General features: G+C 40.1%; 6 protein-coding genes and 1 non-coding gene across 7 annotated transcripts; 3 read left to right on the forward strand and 4 right to left on the reverse strand.

Annotated features, from left to right (window-relative positions):
- The first annotated feature begins 571 nt into the window (after positions 1-571).
- On the forward strand, positions 572-643 carry TRNAD-GUC (transfer RNA aspartic acid (anticodon GUC)). Its single transcript has one exon. It is a non-coding gene; the product is annotated as a tRNA-Asp (tRNA).
- Positions 644-2058: 1415 nt separating this feature from the next.
- Positions 2059-3842, forward strand: LOC140760892 (tetrahydroberberine oxidase-like). Its single transcript, XM_073097967.1, has one exon. It carries the CDS (start codon positions 2197-2199, stop codon positions 3613-3615), a length of 1419 nt encoding a protein of 472 aa, XP_072954068.1. The 5' UTR covers positions 2059-2196; the 3' UTR covers positions 3616-3842.
- A 34-nt stretch (positions 3843-3876) lies between these two features.
- On the reverse strand, positions 3877-5541 carry LOC140761318 (pentatricopeptide repeat-containing protein At2g22410, mitochondrial-like). The gene has a single exon (XM_073098593.1). It carries the CDS (start codon positions 5539-5541, stop codon positions 3877-3879), a length of 1665 nt encoding a protein of 554 aa, XP_072954694.1.
- Positions 5542-5554: 13 nt separating this feature from the next.
- Positions 5555-7239, reverse strand: LOC140760891 (berberine bridge enzyme-like 23). The gene has a single exon (XM_073097966.1). The coding sequence runs from the start codon at positions 7220-7222 to the stop codon at positions 5564-5566; it is 1659 nt and encodes a 552-aa protein (XP_072954067.1). The 5' UTR covers positions 7223-7239; the 3' UTR covers positions 5555-5563.
- Positions 7240-8099: 860 nt separating this feature from the next.
- Positions 8100-10548, reverse strand: LOC140760890 (patellin-4). Its single transcript, XM_073097964.1, has 4 exons — positions 9263-10548; positions 8972-9096; positions 8734-8878; positions 8100-8611 (listed from the first exon to the last, which is right to left on the reverse strand). Exons 1-4 carry the CDS (start codon positions 10436-10438, stop codon positions 8351-8353), a joined length of 1707 nt encoding a protein of 568 aa, XP_072954065.1. The 5' UTR covers positions 10439-10548; the 3' UTR covers positions 8100-8350.
- Positions 10549-11508: 960 nt separating this feature from the next.
- Positions 11509-21055, reverse strand: LOC140760889 (twinkle homolog protein, chloroplastic/mitochondrial). The gene is made up of 21 exons (XM_073097963.1): positions 20667-21055; positions 20424-20557; positions 20235-20290; positions 20047-20104; positions 19842-19955; positions 19175-19258; positions 19026-19106; positions 18854-18919; positions 18627-18740; positions 17370-17417; positions 17172-17257; positions 16980-17040; positions 15915-16097; positions 14569-14700; positions 14433-14494; positions 14020-14103; positions 13665-13796; positions 13356-13452; positions 13148-13282; positions 13002-13069; positions 11509-12342 (listed from the first exon to the last, which is right to left on the reverse strand). The coding sequence occupies exons 1-21, from the start codon at positions 20917-20919 to the stop codon at positions 12285-12287; spliced, it is 2106 nt and encodes a 701-aa protein (XP_072954064.1). The 5' UTR covers positions 20920-21055; the 3' UTR covers positions 11509-12284.
- A 279-nt stretch (positions 21056-21334) lies between these two features.
- LOC140760844 (pentatricopeptide repeat-containing protein At4g20770) lies at positions 21335-24495 on the forward strand. Its single transcript, XM_073097877.1, has one exon. It carries the CDS (start codon positions 21375-21377, stop codon positions 23775-23777), a length of 2403 nt encoding a protein of 800 aa, XP_072953978.1. The 5' UTR covers positions 21335-21374; the 3' UTR covers positions 23778-24495.
- Positions 24496-24536: the final 41 nt, after the last annotated feature.

Raw genomic sequence — 24536 nt, forward strand, 5'->3', positions numbered from 1 at the left:
GCTACTTTTGCAGGACTCATACTTGAAAAGTCTCATAGTGCCAGAGCATGTTGGTGGTGTTCATCAGTTAATATTTTTCCTTGGTCTTGACCTCTATTTTATAGTCAATTGTCGAACAGAAAAATGTCAAATAGAAGATTTCAGTAGTCTTGTGATACTGACAATTCTTGTCGATTGGCAAATGTCTTCATTAATGGTGCAGTATTCTACAAGCTTCTATTCAACATTAAAAGATAGATTAGCTCTTAAGATTGCTTTTAGACCATCCTATATGTGGCTAATAGATATCATTAGAGAGTCAAGCTGAAAATGGACAGAGATATAAAGGAAAGTCCTAACCCGTGATACGATTGCCAATTGGAAGATATCTGCTATTCTCTCTTCTTTTTCTTCTTCTTCTTCTTTCTTTTTGAGGAGCAAAGTGAACTAATTCATTCAAATCTTTGGATGGATAGGACTTAGGAGTACATGGAACCACCAACTACTGGAAGGATATTATTTACGCAATAGAGTAAATTTAGTGCCCTGTTTGTATTTAAAAAAATGACATTATTGGTCGTATTCTAATGTTGTCGTTGTAGTATAGTGGTAAGTATTTCCGCCTGTCACGCGGACGACCCGGGTTCGATCCCCGGCAACGGCGATTAATTTTTTTTCTATTCCCTTAGAAGTTAAAATAACGATTAAAATTGGACATTAACTCATTTGCAAAAGATTAACAAATTTTTATGGTAATGAGGAGATCATCTTCAAATATAAGATGCCTTATTTAAATCCCCTAATTGCTGGTTATGATCTCAGAAGCAGAGTCTCAGTTCAACCGGTTGGCTCTCTCAAGGTCATCCTTAATGAGAATACAATTCTCAACAACCCTCGGATGCCCGATCTCTTGAGCTATTACAATGCTATTGTGCACCAAAATTTAGGTAAGAGTGTAGATAGTCCACATTACAGAGGAAAATCGACATATAGAATATATAGTCTACACAACTAAGGAGCAAGGAGGGGCTCAAGCTTGCTGACTGGGTCAAGAACACCACTCAGAATTATGAGAGGGGGGCTTAATGGTGTTGGAGCACGAAGGGGAACCAGAATTGATGATCGTATCTTGAGGGGGATTCAAAACAACGAAGTGGAATAATCAGAAAATGAGTAGTCAGATGGAAGAGTATTTGATGAGGTGCCAGAGTGAGCGACACGAGGGATCTCATCAACGTTATCCGAGAAGTCTGGTCCCTAGATTCATGGCGTCCCAGAGAAATATGGAAGGGACTTGAGGCTTGAATGGACTCGTTAGAGCTCAAAGGGAACCAAAATTGATGATTAAGTCTAGTGGGATTCAAAGTGATGGATGGAGCAAACTACTGAGAACGAGTAGTGACATCGGAAGTTTCTGAGGTGTCAGAGTGAGTGATCCTAGGAGTCTCCTCAAAAGCATCCGACAAGTTAAAGCAGCATGGAAGGGGCATAAAGCCTGAATGGACTAGCCTTGGAGCACCAAGGAGAACCGGAATTGATGACCATATCTTGGATGCGATTAGAAACTGACGAGGCAGAACAATTAATTAGTAGTCGTCACTAGTAAGTCTAGTTTAAAACGCACAAGATAAAAGAAAAGAAGAAGAAAAAGGAAATCTCGGGAGCCGTGATCTGACTGCCAATTCGAAGCAGAATGCACCAACTAATGAATTCAAAACATTTTGGTGGATGAATGAGAATATGGATATAGGACAAGGCACCCTGAGGAGGAGATGGATGGGACTTCATGGAACCATCAACTACTAGCAGGATTGAACTGTAAACCTTTGCATTAAACGCCCGATGTTCAACTTCGAAGGACAAAAGCTAAAAATCTTCTTGGAAACTTTTATGCGATGTCCAATTCATTCTCATGCGCACTAACATCAAAACAGTGGGGAGAAGATGATCACGTACACAACAGTTAACTTCGACTCCGTCTATTTAAACCAAAGTACACTCCTCAATCGAACTCACTCAATACAAGAAGATATGGGTAGAACTATGTCGTACTACCATATTCCTCTTCTCTCCGTTCTCTTTCTCTCAACCTCCTCTCATGCCTTCCCACCGATCTCTAACACAAGCTACGAGTCCTTCACACAATGCCTACTTCACCATTCCATCCCCCACAACCTCCTCTATACTCCAAACACCACATCTTACTTCACCGTCCTCATGTCCACCATCCAAAACTTGAGGTTCAACGAGACAAGCACACCGAAGCCTCTCGCCATCGTCACCCCTACAGTCGAAGGCCATGTCCAAGCTGCTGTCAAGTGCTCGCAATCCAGTGGCGTTCAAATTAGAGTGCGAAGCGGCGGCCACGACTACGAGGGCCTCTCTTACGTAGCCTACGGCGTTCCTTTCGCCGTCTTGGACCTTCGAGAGCTTAGTAATATCAATGTTGACACCGAACATTGGACTGCATGGGTCCAAGCAGGTGCAACAGTTGGAGAATTGTACTACAGAATTGGTGAGAAGACCATGACTGCGGGTTTTCCTGCTTCTCTAGGCTTAACTGTAGGGGTCAGCGGCCTTCTTAGCGGTGGTGGAATAGGTACCATGATGAGAAAGTACGGTCTCTCGGCCGATAACATCATCGATGCTCGATTGGTGAACGTAGATGGAGAAATCCTTGACAGAGAGTCCATGGGTGAGAACTTGTTTTGGGCCATTAGGGGTGGAGGAGGGGCTAGTTTTGGTGTCATCCTTGCATTTAAGATCATGTTGGTTTATGTCCCCCCTAAGGTTACAGTGTTCAAGAAGCCCACATACTTGAGCCATGTTGCACCAACAAAGCTGATCATCAGGTGGCAGGACATAGCTTATAGGTTGGATGAGAGGCTCTTCATCAGATCAGTGAATCGAATTAGCACTGATGAGAAGGGAAACAGAACAGTCCAAGTATCTATGCAATCTTTGTTCCTTGGTGAGAAGGAAGAGCTTCTAAGTATTGTTGGAGAGAACCTCCCAGAACTGGCTTTGAAACCAGAGGACTGCCAAGAGATGAGCTGGGTGGAATCTACTAAATACTTCGGTGGCTACGGCAATGGAGTGGATCTGAGTATACTTCTTGCAAGGAATCATTCCGACACTTACAGCAAGGCAAAGTCAGACTTCTTGACACAGCCCATCCCTGAGTTGGGGTGGGAAAGAATTTGGGATGAGTTGCTGAAAGGCGAGGAGAATGCAGTCATGATAGTCGATCCATTTGGTGGAAAGATGGACGAGATTTCTGAGTCCGAGACTCCTTTCCCTCATAGGAAGGGGACTTTATATAATATTCAATATCTGGTGCGTTGGATGAAGGAAGATGCTGAAGGGTCTCAGAAGCATTTGAGTTGGATGAGGAGGTTCTATAAGTTCATGACTCCTTATGTTTCAAAGAATCCAAGGGCTGCCTACCTGAATTACAGAGATCTTGACTTGGGTAGCAGTTACAATGGGCACACAAGTTATTCCAGGGCTAAGGTGTGGGGAATAAAGTACCATAAGAAAAACTTCAAAAATCTGGCGCTTGTGAAGTCTGAAGTTGATCCTGGAAATTTCTTCAGGAATGAGCAAAGCGTCCCACCCCTCTTCCAACAATGGTAGAAGTTCCAGTGCAGAAATATTATTAATATTCTCCCTTTCATTGTCGCTATGTATCTTCCGATCTGCGTATATGTTATCCTATGTGCATCTCAATAATGATAATAGGATGTAAGAATACAATTAGTGGGAGTTATAATCAGTGTGCCTCTTCATCATTATTATTTGTTTTCCTCATCATAGAAAATGGTATTCCTGGAACAAAAGAAAGATCTTATTACTCTCCTAATACTAATGGTTAAGTTTCTGGAATACATAAAATTCCTACAATAATTCCTCTTCTTTAACATTACTTGTACCAGCTTCTTTCCTAATATCCATTCTCCGGATTATCTTTCTCATCTTTTCAACATCATCCCAACGGTTAGCAAAGGCATAGAAGTTTGATAGCAGAACATAGACTCCATGGCTCTTGGTATCCATCTCGATCAACTCGTCAGCCACCTCTTCCCCTATTTTGGTGTCGCCATAACTCATGCAAGCTCCAAGCAAGGTCTTGCAAGGTATAACTCTTTCCTGAATTGGTATTTTTCTTATTAGCTCCTTTGCCTCACATAGCAAACCAGCTCTGCTTAGAAGATCAACCGTGCAAGCTAAGTGCTCAATATTTGGTTGAATTTTGTAAACTCCAACCATTTCATCGAACCAATGGCGACCTTCGTCAACAAGGCCTGCATGGCTGCATGCCACCAGAACAGAAACAAATGTTGCCTCTGTGGGCGTCACACCTTCTTTTCGCATTTGAGTAAAAAGTCTTAGAGCCTCCTGCCCGTAACCATGTTTTGCAAACCCGGAAATTAGAGCAGTCCAAGTATATACATCTTTGACATCCATCTTGTAGAATGTGAGGGTTGCATCCATCAAGCTTCCACACTTGGCATACATATCAACCAGAGCCGTGCCCAAGAACATATCTTCCTTAATACACTGTCGGCGGATGAACTGATGGACAGACCGACCAAGCTGTAAATCTGTCAAGCGACCACAAGCGGAGAGCAAGCTAATCATTGTGATCTCATCAGGAGTAACCATCTCTGCCTCCATTTGCTTGAAGATTTCGAAAGCCTCCTTCAGACGCTCAGCCTTGACATACCCATTGACCATTGAATTCCATACAACAAGATCTTTGAAGCACATACCGTCAAAGATGGCACGTGCAGTATCCAATGATCCCATTTTCATATACCCATTGATCAAAATGGTGTGTGATGCTATATCTTTAACTTTCATCTCCAAAAATAATCGAAATGCTGCAGCCATGTCACCTCTTTCAGCATAAATATCCATCATCAAATTTCCTACCTTGCCAACCAACAAAAACCCATGCTTCAACACACAGGCATGAAGTATTCTTCCATGGTAAAGCTCAGTTCTTTCGCATCCTGATAACAGAGTGACGAGCGTAATCTCATCTGCTGCAATATTATCATGCCTCATTTCCCTAAACAATGCATATATTTCTCTATAGAAGCCAGGAGTACATACATAAGCCTTTAGGATGGAATTCCAAGTAGTTAAGTCTCTCTGAGTCATTTTGTCAAACAATCTACGTGCATCATTTATTTCCAGCAGTGTTCCATACATGTTGATCAAGGAATTCTGCACAAAGATGTCATGGGTTAATCCTACTTTCGTGACATGACCATGGATTTCCTTTCCTTTTGGCAAAGAAGAAAAGTGGGTGCAAGCCTTAAGGATGGCAGGGAAAGTGTGGTGGTCTGGGGTTAGTGAGCTGGAAACAGTCAGATAGTTATACAAAGCAATGGCTTGTCTTGGATTTGGGCTCTTGGAATAGGCTCTTATGAATGAGTTCCAAATGAGTGTAGATTCTTGGAGGAGCCCAGATCCTATGGCCTGGGCCAAGATTTGGCCGAGTAATCTAGTATTACTGGTGAACCCTTTGAGTAATGTTATTATTCTATGACCCATTCAATAGAACTTACAGCATAACTCAGCATAGATAAGATACATTCTTAGAGTCCACAGATTTCCCTCCAGATGTCATAAACTGCAGCAGGGGTGGAATGCTCTGTTCATTCCTAAAGAAATTACCTGGATCAACCTTACCCTTGACATATGCTAATCTCTTAAAGTTACTTCGAAAGTACTTTAACCCCCAAACTCTGGCTTTCAAGTAGGTTGGCTTCCCCTCGTTTCTCCCCAAGTCAATGTCCTTGTAGTTGACATAGGCAGCCCTTGGATGGCTAGAGACATAAGGAGTCATGAACTCATACAAACTCTTCATCCAATTCAGATGCTTTGCAGCCACATTAAACTCTGTCTCAGACCATCTCATAAAGTACTGAATTATATAAAGATTTCCAATCCTATGAGGGAAAGGGATTGCAGACTCTGAGATTTTGCTTAGCCTTCCTCCAAATGGCTCCATAATTAAGACCAACGGCTCATCTTTGGCATCAAGAAGCAACCTCCATAAATTCTCTAATCCAGTCTCTGGGATTGGTTGCTTCACAAAGTCTGATTTAACTTTGAAAGAGCTGTTATATTGTGGTTTACGATCAAGCAAGACATTTATTCCTTTCCCTGAGTAGCCATTGAAGAAGAGGACAGACTCCAGCCAAGTCATCTCTGTGCAGTCCTTGGCCTCTAGGCCAAGTTCAGGAAAATTCTTCTTGATCACCATAAGCAGCTCTCTGAGCCTTCCAAGGTAAAGAGAGTTGAATAGGGCCTGGATAGTTCTCCTTCTGGGTTCTTCGTCATTCACAGCTTGTGCTACAACTCTCATGTAGAGGTTCTCATCAAAGTTGGCTGCAATCTGCTGCCATCTGCTCACCAGCGCTGTTGCATTCTGTCTCAAGTTCTTGTTTACATTGCATGCAGTTACTATAGGTGGAACATAAACCAAATTGATCTTGTAGGAGAGAACAATGCCAAAGCTGGCTGCTCCCCCTCCTCTTATAGCCCAGAAGAGGTCTTCACCCATGGCTTCTCGGGTCATGATTCGGCCTTCGACGTCAACTAGCTCAGCGTCCACGATGTTATCAGCTGCGGTACCGTACTTTCTTGATAGGGTTCCAATTCCGCCGCCGCTGAAATGTCCTCCGACTCCAACAGTTGAGCATGTCCCTGCAGTGAACCCTGCAGTCTTGTTCTTTGAAGCAATTGCATGGTAGAGTTCTCCTAGAGTTGCACCAGCCTGGACCCATGCAGCGGTGTGCTCCGGATCAACAGTGATCAACCGGAGGTTAGAGAGATCGACGGCGATGAATTCATCGCCGCCTGATGTGTAGGACATGCCCTCGTAGTCATGGCCGCCGCTTCTGACTCGAATGCTAAGTCCATTTTCTCTGGTGCAGACCACCGAGACCTGAACATGGAATTTACTCCTCGGAGCTACAATGGCTGCCGGCTTTTTTGTCGTTGTAGAGTGGAGAAATCGAATGTTTTGGACCGATGATTGCAGGACGACGTCGTAGGAGGCTACATTCCGGGTGTAAACTAGGGGAGATGATGTGTTTGATGGGTGAACTTTGCTGAGAAAGCAATGGAGGAAGGCTTGATGGGGAGTAGACTTATCAGTAGAAGCTGCAATAGCATATACGGATGTTAGTGGCAAGAGACACAACAAGGCTAAGTGAATTGGTGCCATTGAAGATCTCCTCTGTTCTCAGCTCTGTTTTGCTGATGAATTGATTGTTTATCAAGATCTGGGCTTTGAGTTGTAAACGAAGCCACAGATGTCAATCCTATGAGTGCACACCTGTCATACTTTTGGATGAAGATTCTTGAGAGTTGCTGGTAGGTTTGAACATCATTAATGTGAAGGCAGGTGACTACAAAGTTCCTCTATGTATGCAGGACACCACATGATAAAATTGCAACTATGTAATAGTGTTCTTTGAGCCATTGGAGAAATATCATTTTGGTCAATGGGGCTGGTGGGCATAGAAAATAGCAGTGCATGGCTTCTTTAGTAAGATCCATACAACTGCCAGCCATATAAAATCAACAAAAACTCCATTAAGTTTTTTTTTCTCCCAAAGTCCTGCTATCTTGCCCAGATATGGTTTGAAATAACTCCAGTCATATTTTTCAGTATTTTGTTTTATCAAATTTCCTCTTTATATATATATATATATATCAGTCCCTTCTGTACCAGAGGCACTAAATTTTGGGGTGGGGGGGGGGGGGTAAAGAATCCTTGACATTTTTCACATTGATGTCATTTTATCAATAAAAGATGCAACTTTCCTAGCTAATTCTGTATCTCTTGTATTCTATTCTAGGTTCTTTTCGAATTCAAATAATACTCAAAATTAAGCTTAGGTGTTCTTTTATTTTCTAAGTTTATCCTGTACAGCATGGAGCCCCAAACTGACGAAGTATAAGACTCCAGGCCTCCCGAGAAATCTCGTGAAATACACACCTATTTAAAATAGATTGTTTTTTGTGAAAGTTTAAAGTAGATGTTGACCACTCGAAGTCTCAAACTATTATCAGAAAGCTTTACCGTAACAATATGCATATAAAGTGACCATGTTGGGATTGTAGATTACTCAAACTATCAGCAAGTTTTGTAATAAAACTTCTATACTGTAACAATATGAAATGAATACAAAATAACCATGTTGGATATTTGACAGCAAACTCTCAAAAGAATGAATAAACGAAATGAATCTCACTGCCCAACCTAAAAGAATGATTCTAGACTCCCCCAGAACAACAATTCCCAAATATTATCTCACTCCCACACATCAACAACAAGCTTAGTAAGTGCTTAACACTCTTTTGAACAACTCTTTGCCTTGTATCTGAACAAGACCTTCTTCTTCTTGAATGTACCATTCTCAATAGTCAGAACAATCTTACCGGGCTCGTAGTTCCGGAACGAGTTGCGCACAGCCTCCTCTTGAGAACCCATCTTCTTGCCTTTCTTCACAATGATGGTGTATGAACCCTCATCAGTTGGAACAAACTCTTCCTTGTAGTTCACCTCCCAACCCAGCACAGTCAGATCCCAAACAAGAGTAGCACCAGCCTGTTGGAATGCAAACGTCTTATATTTTTGAATCAATCAAATAAATGCTAAGTTGTGAATAGTTGCTATATATTGTACCACTCATTCATTGAAAACATCTTGTGCTTAAGAGAGATTGGTACCTCTGGACAAGGAATCTCAACACTTTCAGTTGAACCGGCTTTAACTATGAGCTCAGAAACTCCACCATCTTCAGCAGAGAATTCAGTATCATTCTCACGTTTCAAGCCACCATATTTGATAGGAATGGCCTCCACTGGGATGTATCTATCGGAAAGCAAAACAATTGTTAAGGTTCTGTGGATAAGTTGTCATATGCACCAACAGAATAAATTAAGAGGAGTATAGAAAGGCTTTTACTTGAGAAGGGTTTCAGTAACTTTGGATGGGCGAGCAATGACGAACTTGCTCTTGGTTCTTTGTGTCAAGAAAGGAGACAATATAGCACTAAACGCGTAGTACCAGAAGGGAACATTGATCACAATCTGCATAGCAGCAAAAAGGATGAGCTCCATCAGATATCAGATAAGCGACATGAATTATTTTATCAACATTGTTGTTATCCATCCCTTTTAACTTGATCATTATCGAACAGATCTTGATGAGAATTGACTTGGGAAACCCAGTAAGATTGAATAGAAGGATACTTACATTCCTTGCAACAAATTCTGGATAGTTGTCCTGAAGCAGCTCCACAACTTGTTTCATGGCAGTCCTCAGCTCCTTCTTTGAAAGACCAGGGGAGTTCTTCAAATCAGTAACCTGGAGAAGCGAAGCAACTCCACTGGGCTTGAAGTCCAGCTTCTTGATACCCTTCTCCATCACCTGAACTCTCCACCTCAAAAACTTCTTCCTCCCTTCTTCTGAACCAAATGTCTTGTGATAGAGCTCGCTGTCTTCGAAGAACCCCGACACGTTGTAGCACACCGGATGCCCCTCGCGGTCAACGCCATCCATGTAGCACGCCGCTCCAAGATCGGTTTCCAAGGTGTCCTCATCAAGAATTTCGTCAATCTTCCATTCCTTCCTCCACTGGAGCGCATTTTGGAGCATCTCGAACGCTTCCTTCACCTTGAAATCGCGCGCACGAAGGAACTTGAGAAGGACCACATCGGTGCTCTCGAAACCTTTGCTCGGGAACAGAGGAACTCCCCAAAGGCATACCTCCTTGTCGACGACTTCGACCTCCTTGGGTTCAGGAGCTTTCTCTTCACCCTTGGTCTCGGCAGCCACGTCAGTTTCCACCTTTTCTTCTTCGCCTTGTTGAGTTTCGGATTTCTCTTCCTCTTCCTCCTTCAGCGCGGAAGAAATCGTCTTTGGTTCACTTGATGCGACTTCTTCACCCTTTTGCTCTGCACCTACATCGGATTCGACCTTTCCTCCTTCTCCTTCTACGGTTTCGGGTTTCTCCTCTTCCTCCTTTGGCTTCTCAGGTTCTGCCCCCCCTTCAACTCCTTCTTGGGCTAAACAAGACTCGGCCTTTCCTCCTTCGGCTTCTTGGGCTTCTTCGGTATCAGCTTTCTCCACTTCTTTCACCTCCTCTTTCTCCTTGGGCTTCTTCTGCTCTTCTTGTTCTTTTTCTTTCTTGAAGAGCTTGTTCTCAAGAATGGCCTCCTCGACCTTGGCTCGCAACTCGATCAACGCCTTCCTCTCGCTCTCCTTCAGATCGTTGAGGAAGTTGCTCTCCTCCTTAAAAGAAGAGCTCCTCTCAACAGCAGGGACGGCGGAATCCTTCTCCGCTACCAATTTGGGTTCCTCCAACTTTTTCTCCTCAGGCACCGGCGCTTCTTGGGCCTCAACCGCCTCTTCCTTCAACTCGACGGCCATGATGATAGATCAAGCTGGAGAAATTCGGGATATATAGAAGCTATCGATGAAAAGGAAGAGGGGGTTAGCTAGGCTTCTTCTACTTCTTCCTCTTCTTCTTGTTTGCTCTGCTATATAGAAGAGATGTGCATAAAAAGAGGAATAAGAAAGGAGGGAGATGTAGCAAGTTGTAACGGCTATATTCCTTCGGAAACGTTCGACAGCGGGACCCATCTACTAACCCAATGATGTGGCGCCAGCGAAGGAGCCGTTGGAGTGGGGTGGGGTGGGGTGGGGTGGAATAGATTATGAGGAGCGTGTTTGGCGTTGTAAGAGGGAATCCACTGGGCTCCACCTGTCACCTGCTTTTATTCTTCTCTTTGCCACCTCCAACGGCTACTTATTTCTTTTCGTTTTTCTTTTTTCTTTTCTTCGCAATAAATATATTATGCAGGGTGCAATTTGTTTCTTTCTGGAGTTTTCTAGTTAATAATATGAAACAACAACGGCAAGAAAACAAAACTTTTCTTTTTCATTTAACACCCTGCTTAATATATTTAATAGTAGTATATTTTAAACCCCTGTATATTTCAATAATGTAAAAAATATATCAAAATCACCTCTTTTCATTTATCGACTTTTTAAAAAGCACCCCAACTACGATGCTTTCTATGATTTAATAGAAAATCTGATCAAATTAAAAATAATAAAAAGACAAGGTGTGAATTAGAACAAACACATATTATAGGGGGGTAATATGCATGAAAAACCCTTTAGTTATAGTATTCGCAATTTTTACTCTCAAACACCTTTCAAACCACTTTTACCCATTTAGTCTTAGCGTAGTAAATAAATAAAAACCAATTGGATCATGAACCCATATGCAAAGTATGTAAGAAGTACATTTACAATTTTTTCTAAGATATATATCCAAATCTAGCAGAAAAAAAAATTAAAAAAACAGGCATTATCTTTATAAATAATATGGGATATATTAAATATGTGCTTTTATTTTATCAAAATACGTATCTAAATGTACGTTTTCAATAAAGATTAAATAAGTAAAAAGAGCTCAATTTACTATTTAAAAATTAAGGTCTAAAAGTACCAATACGATAACTATGAGGTTTTTTTTTTATACAAATCGAGTACTAGGAATACAGGGTGCCAAATAAGAGAGAAATTCCCGAATTCTTTCCATCCGACAATGATGATGACAACTATTCCAGCAGCAATCAATACTTGATTCCTTCCACATTGCGTCATTTGTTGCATCTGATAGCTGGAAAAAAGGCTGTCTTAAGCTGCATTCTTGTACTGGCAAAGTGGCAATAGGCTGTGCAATCTTTGGAGGATGGTGGGTTGTTAGTATCCTCTTAATCTATCATGGATCAAGACAACAATGACGACAGAGATGTCAATGTAACTCGAATACATATATCTTGGTAGCCATAGGCATACCATCAGCATGAAGTATGAAAAATTGCAAATAATTCTTGGCAAAAGATAATCATCAAGATGCACCAATTCAAATAAACCTAGTCCTGTGTTCTAAACTACCAGGAAGTAACAATACACCAGAAGACCAGTCTGTTTTATACGACATACGGGTGTGTCAATTTACACGTTGGAAAGCTCGGTGCAGACCAAGTATCAAAATTCTGACCTGGGAACTGGAGGCTCAAAGAGATGAACATTTCATCCTGGCTTAATCGAAGAAAGCCTACTTGTAAGTGTACTGAGATGATTAGTTCAAGGCAGCTGATTGATTTTGACATTCACGTGGGCATTTCAGTGTAGGGTTCAGTTGCCAACTTGAAAGTCCAACTTGCATGTCTTCATAGGACCTTCTAATTAGATCACTAGATCAGGTTGCCTTCTTCTTTTTAACCTCAATATCAACATCCATGAATTCCCCAGTAATCCTGCATAAAGGAAAGATCAGTAAGCAATTTACTTGCCTAATGCACGTAAGAAATTAAAATGGTGCAGTGCAGAAAAAGGTTGGCACACAACAGATTCACACATTAGATAAGCTTGTCTGCAAATAATGGATAAAAATTATATAACTCGACCAAAAGAAAAGAACCTTTGAGCAAATTGCTTATGCAAAGCTGTGCATATATTGCAATTTCAAAGGTGCTTCTGATCAATACTTTTGGAACACGGGGCCAAAGAGTATTGCTCATGGCAAGATATTGGCAAGAGAAACACTCCTTTGCCTCTCTGGATACTAGAAGAGTGAAACTGAATTATCTGAAATTGAGCATGACAGATTGATTCCCAAACCTCCCAAAGACCATAATAATAATAATATGCACTCCACTTCTGACTTGACAGAAAGGGGCCTTTACTAGTTCTAGCATGTCCTGGTTTTGATTTAAGGCACATGGAATAAATCAGCTGAGATTAGAAATACAAGGACTGAATAAGAAAATAAAAGCACTACCACCTTTAGGTAGCTATTGGATAGCAAGAAATTAAATTAAAGCAAGCTCAAACTTCAAAATATCTGTAGATATGTTTCTTAGTTCTTATTTAGAACAAAAAAGTATAATAGCAGACTATGAAATGATTTGCATACCTATTATATGATAAGTGAGCATCTCCAATACATCCAACGACCTTGTTTCGTACCTTCCTTACACAAACCTATGCAAAACAAGCATACAAAATTTAGTATGTGAATATGTAACAAAAGGCTGAATTTGAATCTAAAATAGAAACAACCTGTACAAGATCAAGGGGCCCAGCATTCACATCCCGGTTACGATGGATGACAATGCCATTATCACATTTATTTATAAAATGCGCACTCCCACTGATATCATACATATTAGGTGGACCACCTCCCCAATTTTGTAGCTAAAATAAAAAAACTGCATGAGTTGATTCATATATTCTCAGCTTACATATATGAGATAAATTATGAAAATACCTGTTTTGGATGTGCTACAAACCAGACATGGCATGAATGATGTTGAGCAAAGCGCTTGATCTTAGTAAGAATCTGGCTTACGTACTCTGTTTCTGTTCTGTTACCACATGGTAAAGATAAATTAAGTGGTTTATAGATAATGATAGGAACTGTTCTAACAGCATAATGTATTTCACATCTTTATGAACAGTTGTGCATATAAAGGCCTAAATAAGATAAATACAGATAAAATCTACTCAATGGACGCTGCAGATGTCAATTTACAAGGTGAACTGCCAGCTTGATATGATAAAGCCATAGAATGCTTACTGATTTGAAGAACGTTGGTGATCAAGCTCATTGTATGGATCAATAACAAGGCCACGCACTCCATATCTTAGGACTGCCGCTTTGGCAAGCTCAAGAACCCAGTTAACAGATGGAAGTGAATCATTTTCACATCTGTTCATCAAACCACTAAACTGTGACAAAATGCTCCTATAACATGATAAAGAAACTATTCCCACTGATTGATGACAGTGCCAGTTACCAAAAACATTGACATACATACAGAAACTAGACATAAAAAGAAGATTAATATACCAGATAGCAACAGTAGTCATCATATATTCACAATTAATAAAAATTAACCTTGGCGACTTATGCAAATAAATGATAGACATGCCTGATAAGATGAAAGGTATCATTCAGCCATTTTTTTCCTTGTTCAAACTCCTCAGAGCTCATACGTTCCATAGATCCTCCATACCTATCAGTAACCAAAAGTAAAAAAGAGGCTACTTATCATTCTTACCATTTCAAATATATGATAATTGTCAAATTTAGAGTCTAAAATGATTGCAGAGAATACTAAATTCCATCGTTGCAGAATGTTATCTAAACAGAGAAAAACTAGCATGTACATGCAAGTGACAACACCTTTCCCTGCCTGTCAAATGGGAATGTGGATAACATCAAGCCTGCTCTAAAAGGGCAATAATGTGTATTTACACTGCATATCTATCCAGACTCATAAAATAATGTTCCCTGGGGACCTTTCAAAAGATAATAAGGTTTGTTACACAAAAAAACATTTACCTGGCATTAAAAAATGGTTTCTTGAGGCGCTTCTCCAAAAGCTTCCTTGCATGATCCCTAACCTGATCCATCACATAAAATAATTTCAATAAAAGTCAACAGCGACATTGGAAGTGATTAGTCAGCAGAAACTTGCCTTATTCTCCATAGAACAAAGCACAAACTTCCATCCTTCATTTCTGTTTATGTTGCACATCAAAGCATCAATCCACTCGCTCTTACCTGAATTCGGTACACCTGTTATTATAGTCAACTCTCCTGGCAGAACCTGCTCAAGATGAGGAAGAGAGGTAATATCAAGAGCTAGATATAAAAGATACTTCTTTTATATAAAAGATAATGACCGTAGCAATATCAGTTAGCTGGACTCATAAGAAAAGGTACAATTGAATTTGTTACTTCTTTCTAATATCCCTTTGTCCAAAGATAAGACTAGGTACATTCATTATACTTCTCAGAAACTTGGTAAGTGGGTGCTATGATATTCAGTTATAAATGTGGGAGTGAAATGATTTAGAAATCCTAAGAGAAATCAAGACATTGTTGTATCATGCAAAATTCCATGGGGTTCTTTATTTAAAATGTTGGCTTGGTTCTTTATTTAAAATGTTGGCCTTTCTAATGACTGGGATGTCACTAATCACAATTCACAGTTGAAAAGATTAATTATGAATTAGAAATAAATTCTCAAATTCAGGCTTCTGAAACGGATCAGTCGAGTCAACTTGACTTGCCATTAGTCTCAAGCCTACTTGGCTATTACGTACTGGATATAATAAAACTCGTTAGCTAGATAGTAGACTCAACAAAAACCTCCAGGGACTTCAAATGTTGAGTTGGCAGTAAGTTTTTGATAATACTACCCTAGATTTTAAGAGGTGTTACTTTATTGGTTGAGTTCATTAGCAAGAGAAGGTCTATCATATCAAATATAGTCTCATTAAAAAATAAAGAAACCCATTCTCGTCAAATGTTTTCCCTCTCTCTAATCCAAGTCCATGCTAACCCTCTTATTATTTTTCCCAAGATTGCCACAGGCCATCAAGCACTCTTTCTTTCTTGCCTTGTCTACGCATTCCTTTTCAAACTTCCTCATCAAGCTTATCCATAGGCTCCTCCTGGCAACCCACAAGCACTAGTTCAAGTCCTTCCATTTCATGTTCTCCTGTACTATCACCAGTCCGAGCCATCAACTGGATTGCTCATGGTTGATCCAATACATACAAACAACCGGACTGTTCAACCACTTAATTATATGCAGGCTCCAAGATTTTATTGCAGGGCTGCATCGCTTGTAATGGCAGCCAAAACAATTCTTTCAAAGGGAGGGTAACTGAAGAACGATAACAAAAATCTTTGAAAAATATTCCTCCAAAAGTAGTACTTGAAAGCAACAATAGTTAGGCAACATTAGTGAGCCTTTAAAGAGGATATATACCAAAATATATATAACTTTTAGAATCATCCAGTTTTCAAAATTACCTTATACAATTCATCTATAGCTGTCCAACCTGTAGAAGCACCAAGCTCATATCCATGACTGCCATTATAGTAAGCATCAATCTCGTGGAAGAAATCACTGAAGCTAAAAAGACCCCTTATAGGATATAACTCGGCATTTTCTATAACTTCCTTCAGTACATCTGGTCCCAAGTACATGAGTACCTGAAGAAAACAAGATATTTGAAAAAAAAAAAAAAGATGACCAACAAACTTCATAAAAGCTTCTTGCTTGTACCAAGCATCACTGTCCTCACCTTGGAATGAAGGTGCTTTTTTTAATCAACATTTAACACTTAGCTACAAGAATAACTCAGTAAAAATTGAGAAGAAAGTGTCACAAATGCATTGTGACATGATGATTGACTCTTTGTAATAATGATCATTTAATGCAATTAATGCAAGATGGTTCAGTGTCTCAAATGCACCATGACTCACAGTTCTGTTATGAAACAAGTATGCTTAACCTTCATTGGAAAAGATCATACAGATAAGTGGATTCCAATACCGGTCAGCCAACCACACTGGGTGTGCCAATTTGTGCAGCAATTTAGATTTTAAGATAAACACTTCCCAGAGAATTAAATGTTATGGTCCAGAATATAGTTTAAGTTTGTAAAATTGAATAAGCCAGTCTCTTGATCGGCTACAAAATCGAACATTCTTTAATGCACCAGAAAGGAAGAAAATGGTATATCACTAGCAGATGAATAAAGAAAAATGAATTCCATAAACTGGAATTCTGAAAGTAGACACTAACCAAATATGGCAATTTTCATATGATGAGTATCGTTTGATTCAAAATTGTCCGGTTGCCCCACTTCCATGTCTATTTACCATAGTTAGTAAAAGGAAATGTAATATAGGAGAGATAAAAATCTTCCTTTTGACATTTATACTTCCATGCACAGAGGAGAAGAGCAATAGCTAATACTATGTATTGCCTTATCCTTTAATTTATCTAAAAGAGCAATCGTGGTACCATGAACTAGGACACAAGAGATGCTAACATAAGCATAAAGAAGGCTTTTAAAGTACATATCAGACCTCATTTGCATCCTTGCAATCATCGGTAGCATTTTTCTTTGGCCACTTGACTCTCCAGCATCTATTTATTATCCAAAAGAACATGTTATGATGGATAGGAAGCATGTTTTTATCAAGTAAAGAAAAGTCATTTATTCAAAATTCTTACATGACGATAATGATATATGATTTTATGACAAAACAGAGGCTAACCTTTCTTTACCAAGCCGGCGGGCCAGTTCTTCAGCTAAAGCTTGACCAGGGCGATCAGCATCTGTAGCTAGTATTATACGAGATGCCTAGTGAACAGTGGCAAGGTTTACTGGTTAATGCAGTTAAATAGTGTGTAAATATCCTATTAGTAACTGCAAGGAAAATCTCTAAAATTTACTGCAATGTTAATGCCCCTACCTTTTGTAGGTACTCTTTGCAGTTCCACAAGTACTGAAACTTTGTGTCCTAGCTTTACAGAGAACGTAAGTGAATGTTAGAATCCAAGTTAGACATCTGAAAGGTCAAATTTTATCTTAGATACTTGCAAATGGGCAAGGTTCTTAAGCAATTCCAGCATTCAGTAAAATTTTAGTCATAGAAAATTCCTAAGCTTTAACATTGTCCCATAATACTGCTAATGCCATAAGTAAAACAAAGCAACAAGGTTCACTAGCAATGGTCCAACGTGAACATGACGAACAAAAAAGAGAAAATAACATATGGGTCCAAACTTCTTGTAGTAGAATATAGTTGCTACCAGTAAAGGAATCACTTGGATTTACACTGGAGTGATATTCTATACAGACATTTTGCCTGGAGTTATATAATTGGGAAATACGCTCCCAACAGTGATTCTATACAGACATTTTACTTGGAAAATACAATTGCAAAACATCTTTCCTACAAAAGGCCCTAAAAGCTACGTAGAGGTGCACAAACCTGGAAATCGATCAGCATAAAATGCAGACATGCCCATATACACAAACAACTTACTGCATTCATGTCCACATGTTACATATATGTGTGCATAAATATGTATTCTGGTTCTTTGTTTTTTGCAGCATCAAACTCTAGCACTTCTACACAGACTACTTATGTCTCAGTTGAGAGTTGAGACTGCATTTTAAGCCTAGTAAGCTTTAGCACTCAGCAGATAGCTGTAAGATTGTTCTCCAATGCAAGCACTTTCCCAAATGCAAACGTTAGCCGTTACATTTTGCATAGAACTCCACTCTCACCCCAGTTTATGATGCTCTTTCCATGAAATCTAGAAATGACAACTGAGGAGTCTTAAGAATAGGTAATTGACAAGAATGATGTCCAACAGAAAAAGGTCCACATCAATATACGAAAACAGATATGAATATTTTAAGACATATCATCATTCAAGCATTGTCCGAATAATAATGAGGTTGGCTATAAAGATGTGAAGGCTCCAGATGTAATGATCAGATTTGTAAAACTGTCTATCAACCTAACATGAACCCTCTAGTAATCAGTGGGAAGTTCTTGGATAAAACAAAATCAGAAATAGAAGGACAAGCAGTAGAATCTATAAGATCTATTGGTAGTGAAGCTCTTGATTAAAGCTCATGCAACCTAGAAAAAGGAGTATCTTTAGGACACAAAATAGATAAATAAAGAACTCTGGAAATGTAAAATTTTTGTTCAAACCTCTTCCTCATCAGGAATCTGATTGGAAACTTTTGCAGGCGCACCGTCTGGTACACTAACACAATTCCGGAAGCCTGCTTCTTCCATAGAAAGCTTATCCATTTCACCTTCAACCTAAGTCGCCCAATAATCAATAGAAAAAATAAGTCACATTGTGAAGAGGAAACTAAAACTCGGAAAAAGAAAAAGATTCATGTCTGTCAACAAGCCATGGATGGATAGTTTACAATGATAATATCTTTTGCTTGACTAATATCATCAAGACCATAAAATATTCTTTCAGTATTCCTCTCCTGGCAAAGGAAAATAAAACATGGTATCAAGATGTGATGTTTCTAATCCCCTACGAAATTTAAGATTTCTAAGAGACAGAACCCCTATATGATAAGTATTAGAAACCTGTGAAAATTTCTTGGAAACTTCACGGTACTTGCAACCAACAAGAATACCATTTCTTCTGTAAGCGAAGGCAATAACAATCTGCAAACAGCAGTTGCAAGTCAGCTTTCCTCCTTCTGTCACTATGCAAGTATTGTAAGATAGCAAACCTGATTGTTGTATTTACGCTGCATTACAGAATTTCTTCTCAGTGTCTCTGACGAAATCATTCTCGCAGCAAAGTATCCTATAAGCTGAAATGAACAATCGTAGTTTAACATGACAATATTAGGAATAGAGAAAAAAATATTCGTAGCATTAGTATGGAACAGAAGATTTATATAGATCTTCCTGAATGTAATTAGATTATCAATAGATAATACTTGCAATAAAAAATTGCATAGTTCTAACAAATGTCGAACATCTATAATAAAAAGGCAAACTCCTAGACCATTATTATTGTAAAAATCTTGAAAGAGCGTGGCCTAACTGAATTAGAATCAGTAGATAAATTGATTATACAATTATGTACCAACATAATGTAAGGAGTTGGGACAATTCACAAGAAGGCCAGCTCATCTGATTCGATTAATCTTTCAATTACTAAGAGTTATACCCTCAAAATGACATCAGTGAAACTACCAAATGTAAGCACCTCTAGAAGCATTCAAAAAGCAGTTCTCTGAGCAATTATAAATGAAACAATTCACCATAAACTCATGACAAATAAAATGAACATGGTGAAATTCAGTACAAACAGAACTGCTCAAAAATGTGAAGATGAGACCAAATCCAAATGGAAATATTCAGAACAAAGAACCAATCCCAAATATCTACCTCTTCACAGAGCGGCTCCAGTTGCAGGTCCTCTTCGTTGATTACTCTATACTCCTTATTAGCTTTCAAAGCTTGATTTACTTGGACATAATTTGCCTTGACCTCTTTGTGTGGCTGCAATATGTTCACTATCAGTTAATTGGAAATCCTCATTTCCTATAAATTCTTATATTAAAAATCAAGAAACGTTATAGTACAAAAGTACCTCTGCACGACCTTTCCAACCACATTTACCTCTAAAGCATTGCCACAAGGCCAATTGCCTATAAAATGGAAAAGGAAAATGGAGGTAAAAATTAAAAAGACAATAGGGGAATTGATAAGTCAATTTCATGAATAAATATTTTACAAACAAAGAGTGCCAAAATGTATAGATAGTAATATTAAACTCACGCATCTTCACGGATGAAAACTGATAAGGTCGTCTCCTTCGTACTCCCTCCCTCACACTAATCAAAGACACAAATATGCATCCATTAACTTATTCGCTCATTGACTTAACCAGAACTGGCACCACTTAGAATCTATTAATTGTGTTAAACCAATGGCTAAAAAGAAGCTCGTAGTGATGAAAAGATTCACCTTTGGACACAATAAATGGTCATACTGCCCGGGCTTGCAAGAGCGACACAGAATTCCCTCCTTCTCCAGCTTCGCCATCAATTGGGCGAGCCGCTCAGCATGAACCTGCGAGTCCTCCACTCCTGCCGTATAAACTTACAAACCAAGAAAATAACAATATTACTCAAATAACGCTCAAAAAGGACGTTTTACCAAATGAGCGTGCACCAAAAGACAAAAAGATTGAAACTTTTAACTTAGTACCAGTTCTTGACGGCACAATAGGCCCAACCGAGCGAAACCCAGATTGTTTTACATTACCACGAACATATCTGGAGCTGGGTGTTCTCTGCCCCTGGGAAAGGATGCGCGTGGGAGTGTAGAACTGGAGAATGCGGTAAGGGGAGATGGGAATCCTCGTGCCCAGCGATGATCTCACCAGGAGGTTCTTGGAGCCACCCATGAGGGGATTCGAGTGGAAAAGCGTTTGAAGAGAGCGGATAGGAGTTGGGGCCATCGTGGGGAAGTGGGCTTCAAGATTCCATGGTGGAGGAGATAGGGAGAGGAAGAGGAGGGGAACGAAAAGATTTCGTTCGAAAGGAGCCGAGGGCTTTGGGCTTTGAGGGTTTTTGTTAGCGGTGTGGTTCTGGTTGCATAGGGGCGGGACTTTGTTGAAGGGCTTTATCCATTTCACACCCTGGCATTTATTTTAATTTGCAGCTCTGTGTCTTTCACTATTTTTAATTCCACCTTTGTTTTTATTAAATCATACAAAACGCCCTACTTGGGGTGTTTTTTGAAAATCCACTGGCAATGGATTGTTCAGGGTGTCTTTTGATATTTTACTAATTATGCAGGAACTGGAGAAACTCCTACTAGGGTGTGAAATGGAAAAACAAAACATTTCGTAATTACCGAACTACCCCCCGAGTTGCAGTATATAGATGTCGGACTCAGTAGCGCAGAGCCGGCATGGCTCATCCTGGAGTCACCCACCTCGCCAATCTCATTCAAGCATGCATCACCAAGCGATCCCTTCTCCCCGCCAAATCCATCCACGCCCAAATCCTCAAATTCGCCCTCTCCGCCGACACCTTCCTCTCGAACCGCCTCGTCGAGCTTTACTCTCGATGCGACCATCTCAACCTCGCCATCAACGTCTTCCATTCCATACCACATCCCAATATCTATTCCTGGAACTCCATCATCTCTGCGGCATGCAAGTCTCGCAACTTGGAGTTGGCCTTCCAGCTGTTCGACGAAATGCCCGACAAGAATGTTGTCTCTTGGAACACCATGATAAGCACCTTGGCGAGAAGTGGGGCGGAAAGGAAAGCTTTGGATTTGTATTATGCGATGAGGCGGGAAGGATTCCTGCCGACCCACTTCACGTTTGCTAGCGTCTTGAGTGCTTGCGGCGGCTTGATGCGCTTAGGGGATGGTAGGAAGTGTCATGGACTTGCTTTAAAGATTGAACTTGATAAGAATTTGTTTGTGGAGAATGCGCTGCTTGGTATGTACACCAAGTGCGGGAGCATCAAAGATGCAATCATAAAATTTGACGAGATGGACAGCCCGAACGAAGTGTCGTTCACTGCTATGATGGGTGGTTTGATGCAGAGTGGCTCAGTTGAGGAAGCTTTGAGATTGTTTGCTAAGATGCATAAGAGTAGAATTTGTATTGACCCAGTTGCTGTTTCGAGTGTCTTGGGTGCTTGTGCTAGAACTGAGGATATCAACGGTATTCTACTTGGCCAATCAATTCAGGCTTTTGTCGTTAAAAATGGCTTTGGATCAGATACCCATGTGGGTAATTCATTGATGGATCTTTATGTGAAGTGTGGGGATATGGATGAGGCTGTAGTTTTTTTCAACACATTGGCCGATGTTAGCGTTGTCTCTTGGAACATTATGATAGCTGGATATGGTCAGAGTGGCAATAGCAAGAAGGCTACTGAGATGTTTCAACTGATGCAACAATCAGGTGCCGAACCTGATGAAGTCACTTATATCAGTATGCTTGCTGCTTATGCCAAGGCAGGGGACACCGCATCTGCTCGTGAAATGTTTGATAAAATATCCTGCCCAAATCTGACTTCTTGGAATGCTTTATTATCCGGTTACTGCCAGGAGGAACATCATGAACAAGCAATCAAACTGTTTAGGAAAATGCAGTTTCTTAATGTCTTGCCTGATCGGACCACATTGGCTGTTGTCCTTAGCTCATGCTCAGGATTGGGGCTTGTGGAATGTGGGAAGCAAGTTCACTCTGCATCGACAAGATTCTTACTGCATACTGATATGTTTGTTGCTAGTGGTCTTGTGGATATGTATTCTAAGTGTGAGCATCTAGAGATGGGGAGACGGGTTTTTGAAAGAATGCCTGAGAGAGATGTTGTCAGTTGGAATTCGATGATCACAGGCTTTGCTCTTCATTCTATGAGTAGAGAAGCTTTTTCTTTCTTCAAGCAGATGCGTCAGAATGGGATGCTGCCAACAGAATTTTCCTATGCAAGCGTGATTAATTCATGTGCTAGATTGTCATCTCTGCCTCAGGGTAGACAGATGCATGCCCAGATAGTGAAAGATGGGTATGCTGGTGACGTATATGTTGGAAGTGCTTTGATTGATATGTATGCTAAATGTGGTAATGTGGATGACGCGGGGGGTTTCTTTGACTGCATGACAACAAAGAATATAGTTTCCTGGAATGAGATGATACATGGGTATGCTCAGAATGGTTCTGGTGAAAAAGCTGTTGAACTGTTTAAACATATGCTAACTACAGAGCAGAAGCCTGATACCGTCACTTTCATTGCTGTTCTTACTGCATGTAGTCATTCTGGACTGGTTGATGAGGGGCTCAGATTTTTTTATTCCATGGAAAACGATTATGGCATTAAGCCATTAGCTGATCACTACACTTGTATAATAGATTCTCTTGGGCGAGCTGGTCGTCTCATGGAAGCAGAGACGCTGCTGGGCAAGATGCCCTGCAAAGATGATCCTATAGTATGGGAAGTCTTGCTCAGTGCATGTGCTGTTCATGGGAATGCTAGATTGGGAAAATGTGCTGCTGAGCATCTTTTCCGCCTTGACCCAAAGAACTCGTCGCCTTATGTGCTTCTGTCAAATATATATGCTACTTTAGGTCAATGGGGTGATGCATTGGCTGTCAGGGCATTGATGAGCAATCGAGGAGTCGTAAAGGATCGTGGCTATAGCTGGATAGATAATAAGAATGGTGTTCGTGCTTTCATGGTCGCAGATGATATGAGGATGGAGGAATGTGAAAGTAAAACATGCAGCAGTCAAAGTAACACCCACTTTGAAATGGAACAAGTTAATCGAAGAGAAGAAACTTGTGCGGCTTGATTTCAAAAGTTGGCATGCTTATCTAAAGTTAAAAAAGTCAGTCAATCAGCAATCCGTTATGAAAAGTTGAAAAGTGGTGTATAAGCTTCATTCGCCAGGTAAATGATCCAGAAGAGCTGAAACCCCTGTTCGAGGAGCATCACTTTCAGCAAGGAACAAAGGCATGCTCATCTAAAGTTTCACCACAGAATGGTCCATGGAAACAAGCATTAGTTCTACTCAGCAACAAAAACGGGCTTAGAAAACTACAGTACTGTTGTACCTATTCATGGTGCATTAATATTGGAAGAGAGCCCAAAATAACGAAGAGCATTGGTAAGAATTGCTGTTTAAGGAATACTGGAGGAAAATGAATTAACCCTGTACGGAGATATTTGGAGGCATCATTCTTGCATGATATGATCATTTGCAATTCAACACCATCAGGTCGGACGTGCAGGTGAATGATATTGCTAGCTATGCTCCAGAACAAGTCTAAAGGTCTGCCAAAATAGTTCAAGCTTCAGTAAAAGGCAATGTAACCTCTTGACTATGTACAATTTTGTTGGGAAAATGACAAACTAGCATGACCAAAGATTTCCATCTGGATGTGTTGAATAATCCTCAACAACAACTTGCTTGTGACTCGGGAGTTCATCTTCTTGTTTGGATGAGTGAAACCAATTGAGAGGATGAGGAGCGAATAGACAGTGGTTTACATGGAAGAATCAGAGAACAAGCACATAATATAACAGCAATTTAGTTTTTGGGAACTGTCTT

This window comes from Typha angustifolia, chromosome 6, assembly GCF_048772165.1.
Source record: "Typha angustifolia cultivar Huaian chromosome 6, ASM4877216v1, whole genome shotgun sequence".
Classification (NCBI taxonomy): Eukaryota; Viridiplantae; Streptophyta; class Magnoliopsida; order Poales; family Typhaceae; genus Typha; species Typha angustifolia.

Bases quoted from the DNA above. Each gene is read 5' to 3' on its own strand.
- LOC140760844 (XM_073097877.1), top strand. From the start codon at position 21,375: ATGGCTCATCCTGGAGTCACCCACCTCGCCAATCTCATTCAAGCATGC.
- LOC140760892 (XM_073097967.1), top strand. From the start codon at position 2,197: ATGTCCACCATCCAAAACTTGAGGTTCAACGAGACAAGCACACCGAAG.
- LOC140760889 (XM_073097963.1), bottom strand. From the start codon at position 20,919: ATGGCCCCAACTCCTATCCGCTCTCTTCAAACGCTTTTCCACTCGAAT. The intron at 18,920-19,025 runs GTTTCTAATACT...TTCCTTTGCCAG, and splicing joins TTTCCAAGAAATTTTCACAG to GAGAGGAATACTGAAAGAAT. The intron at 13,283-13,355 runs GTATTTTCATAA...TTTTTATTTTAG, and splicing joins TTGTAGCACATCCAAAACAG to CTACAAAATTGGGGAGGTGG.
- LOC140760890 (XM_073097964.1), bottom strand. From the start codon at position 10,438: ATGGCCGTCGAGTTGAAGGAAGAGGCGGTTGAGGCCCAAGAAGCGCCG. The intron at 9,097-9,262 runs GTAAGTATCCTT...GCTGCTATGCAG, and splicing joins CAGAATTTGTTGCAAGGAAT to ATTGTGATCAATGTTCCCTT. The intron at 8,612-8,733 runs GTACCAATCTCT...GCATTCCAACAG, and splicing joins TTGAGATTCCTTGTCCAGAG to GCTGGTGCTACTCTTGTTTG.
- LOC140761318 (XM_073098593.1), bottom strand. From the start codon at position 5,541: ATGGGTCATAGAATAATAACATTACTCAAAGGGTTCACCAGTAATACT.
- LOC140760891 (XM_073097966.1), bottom strand. From the start codon at position 7,222: ATGGCACCAATTCACTTAGCCTTGTTGTGTCTCTTGCCACTAACATCC.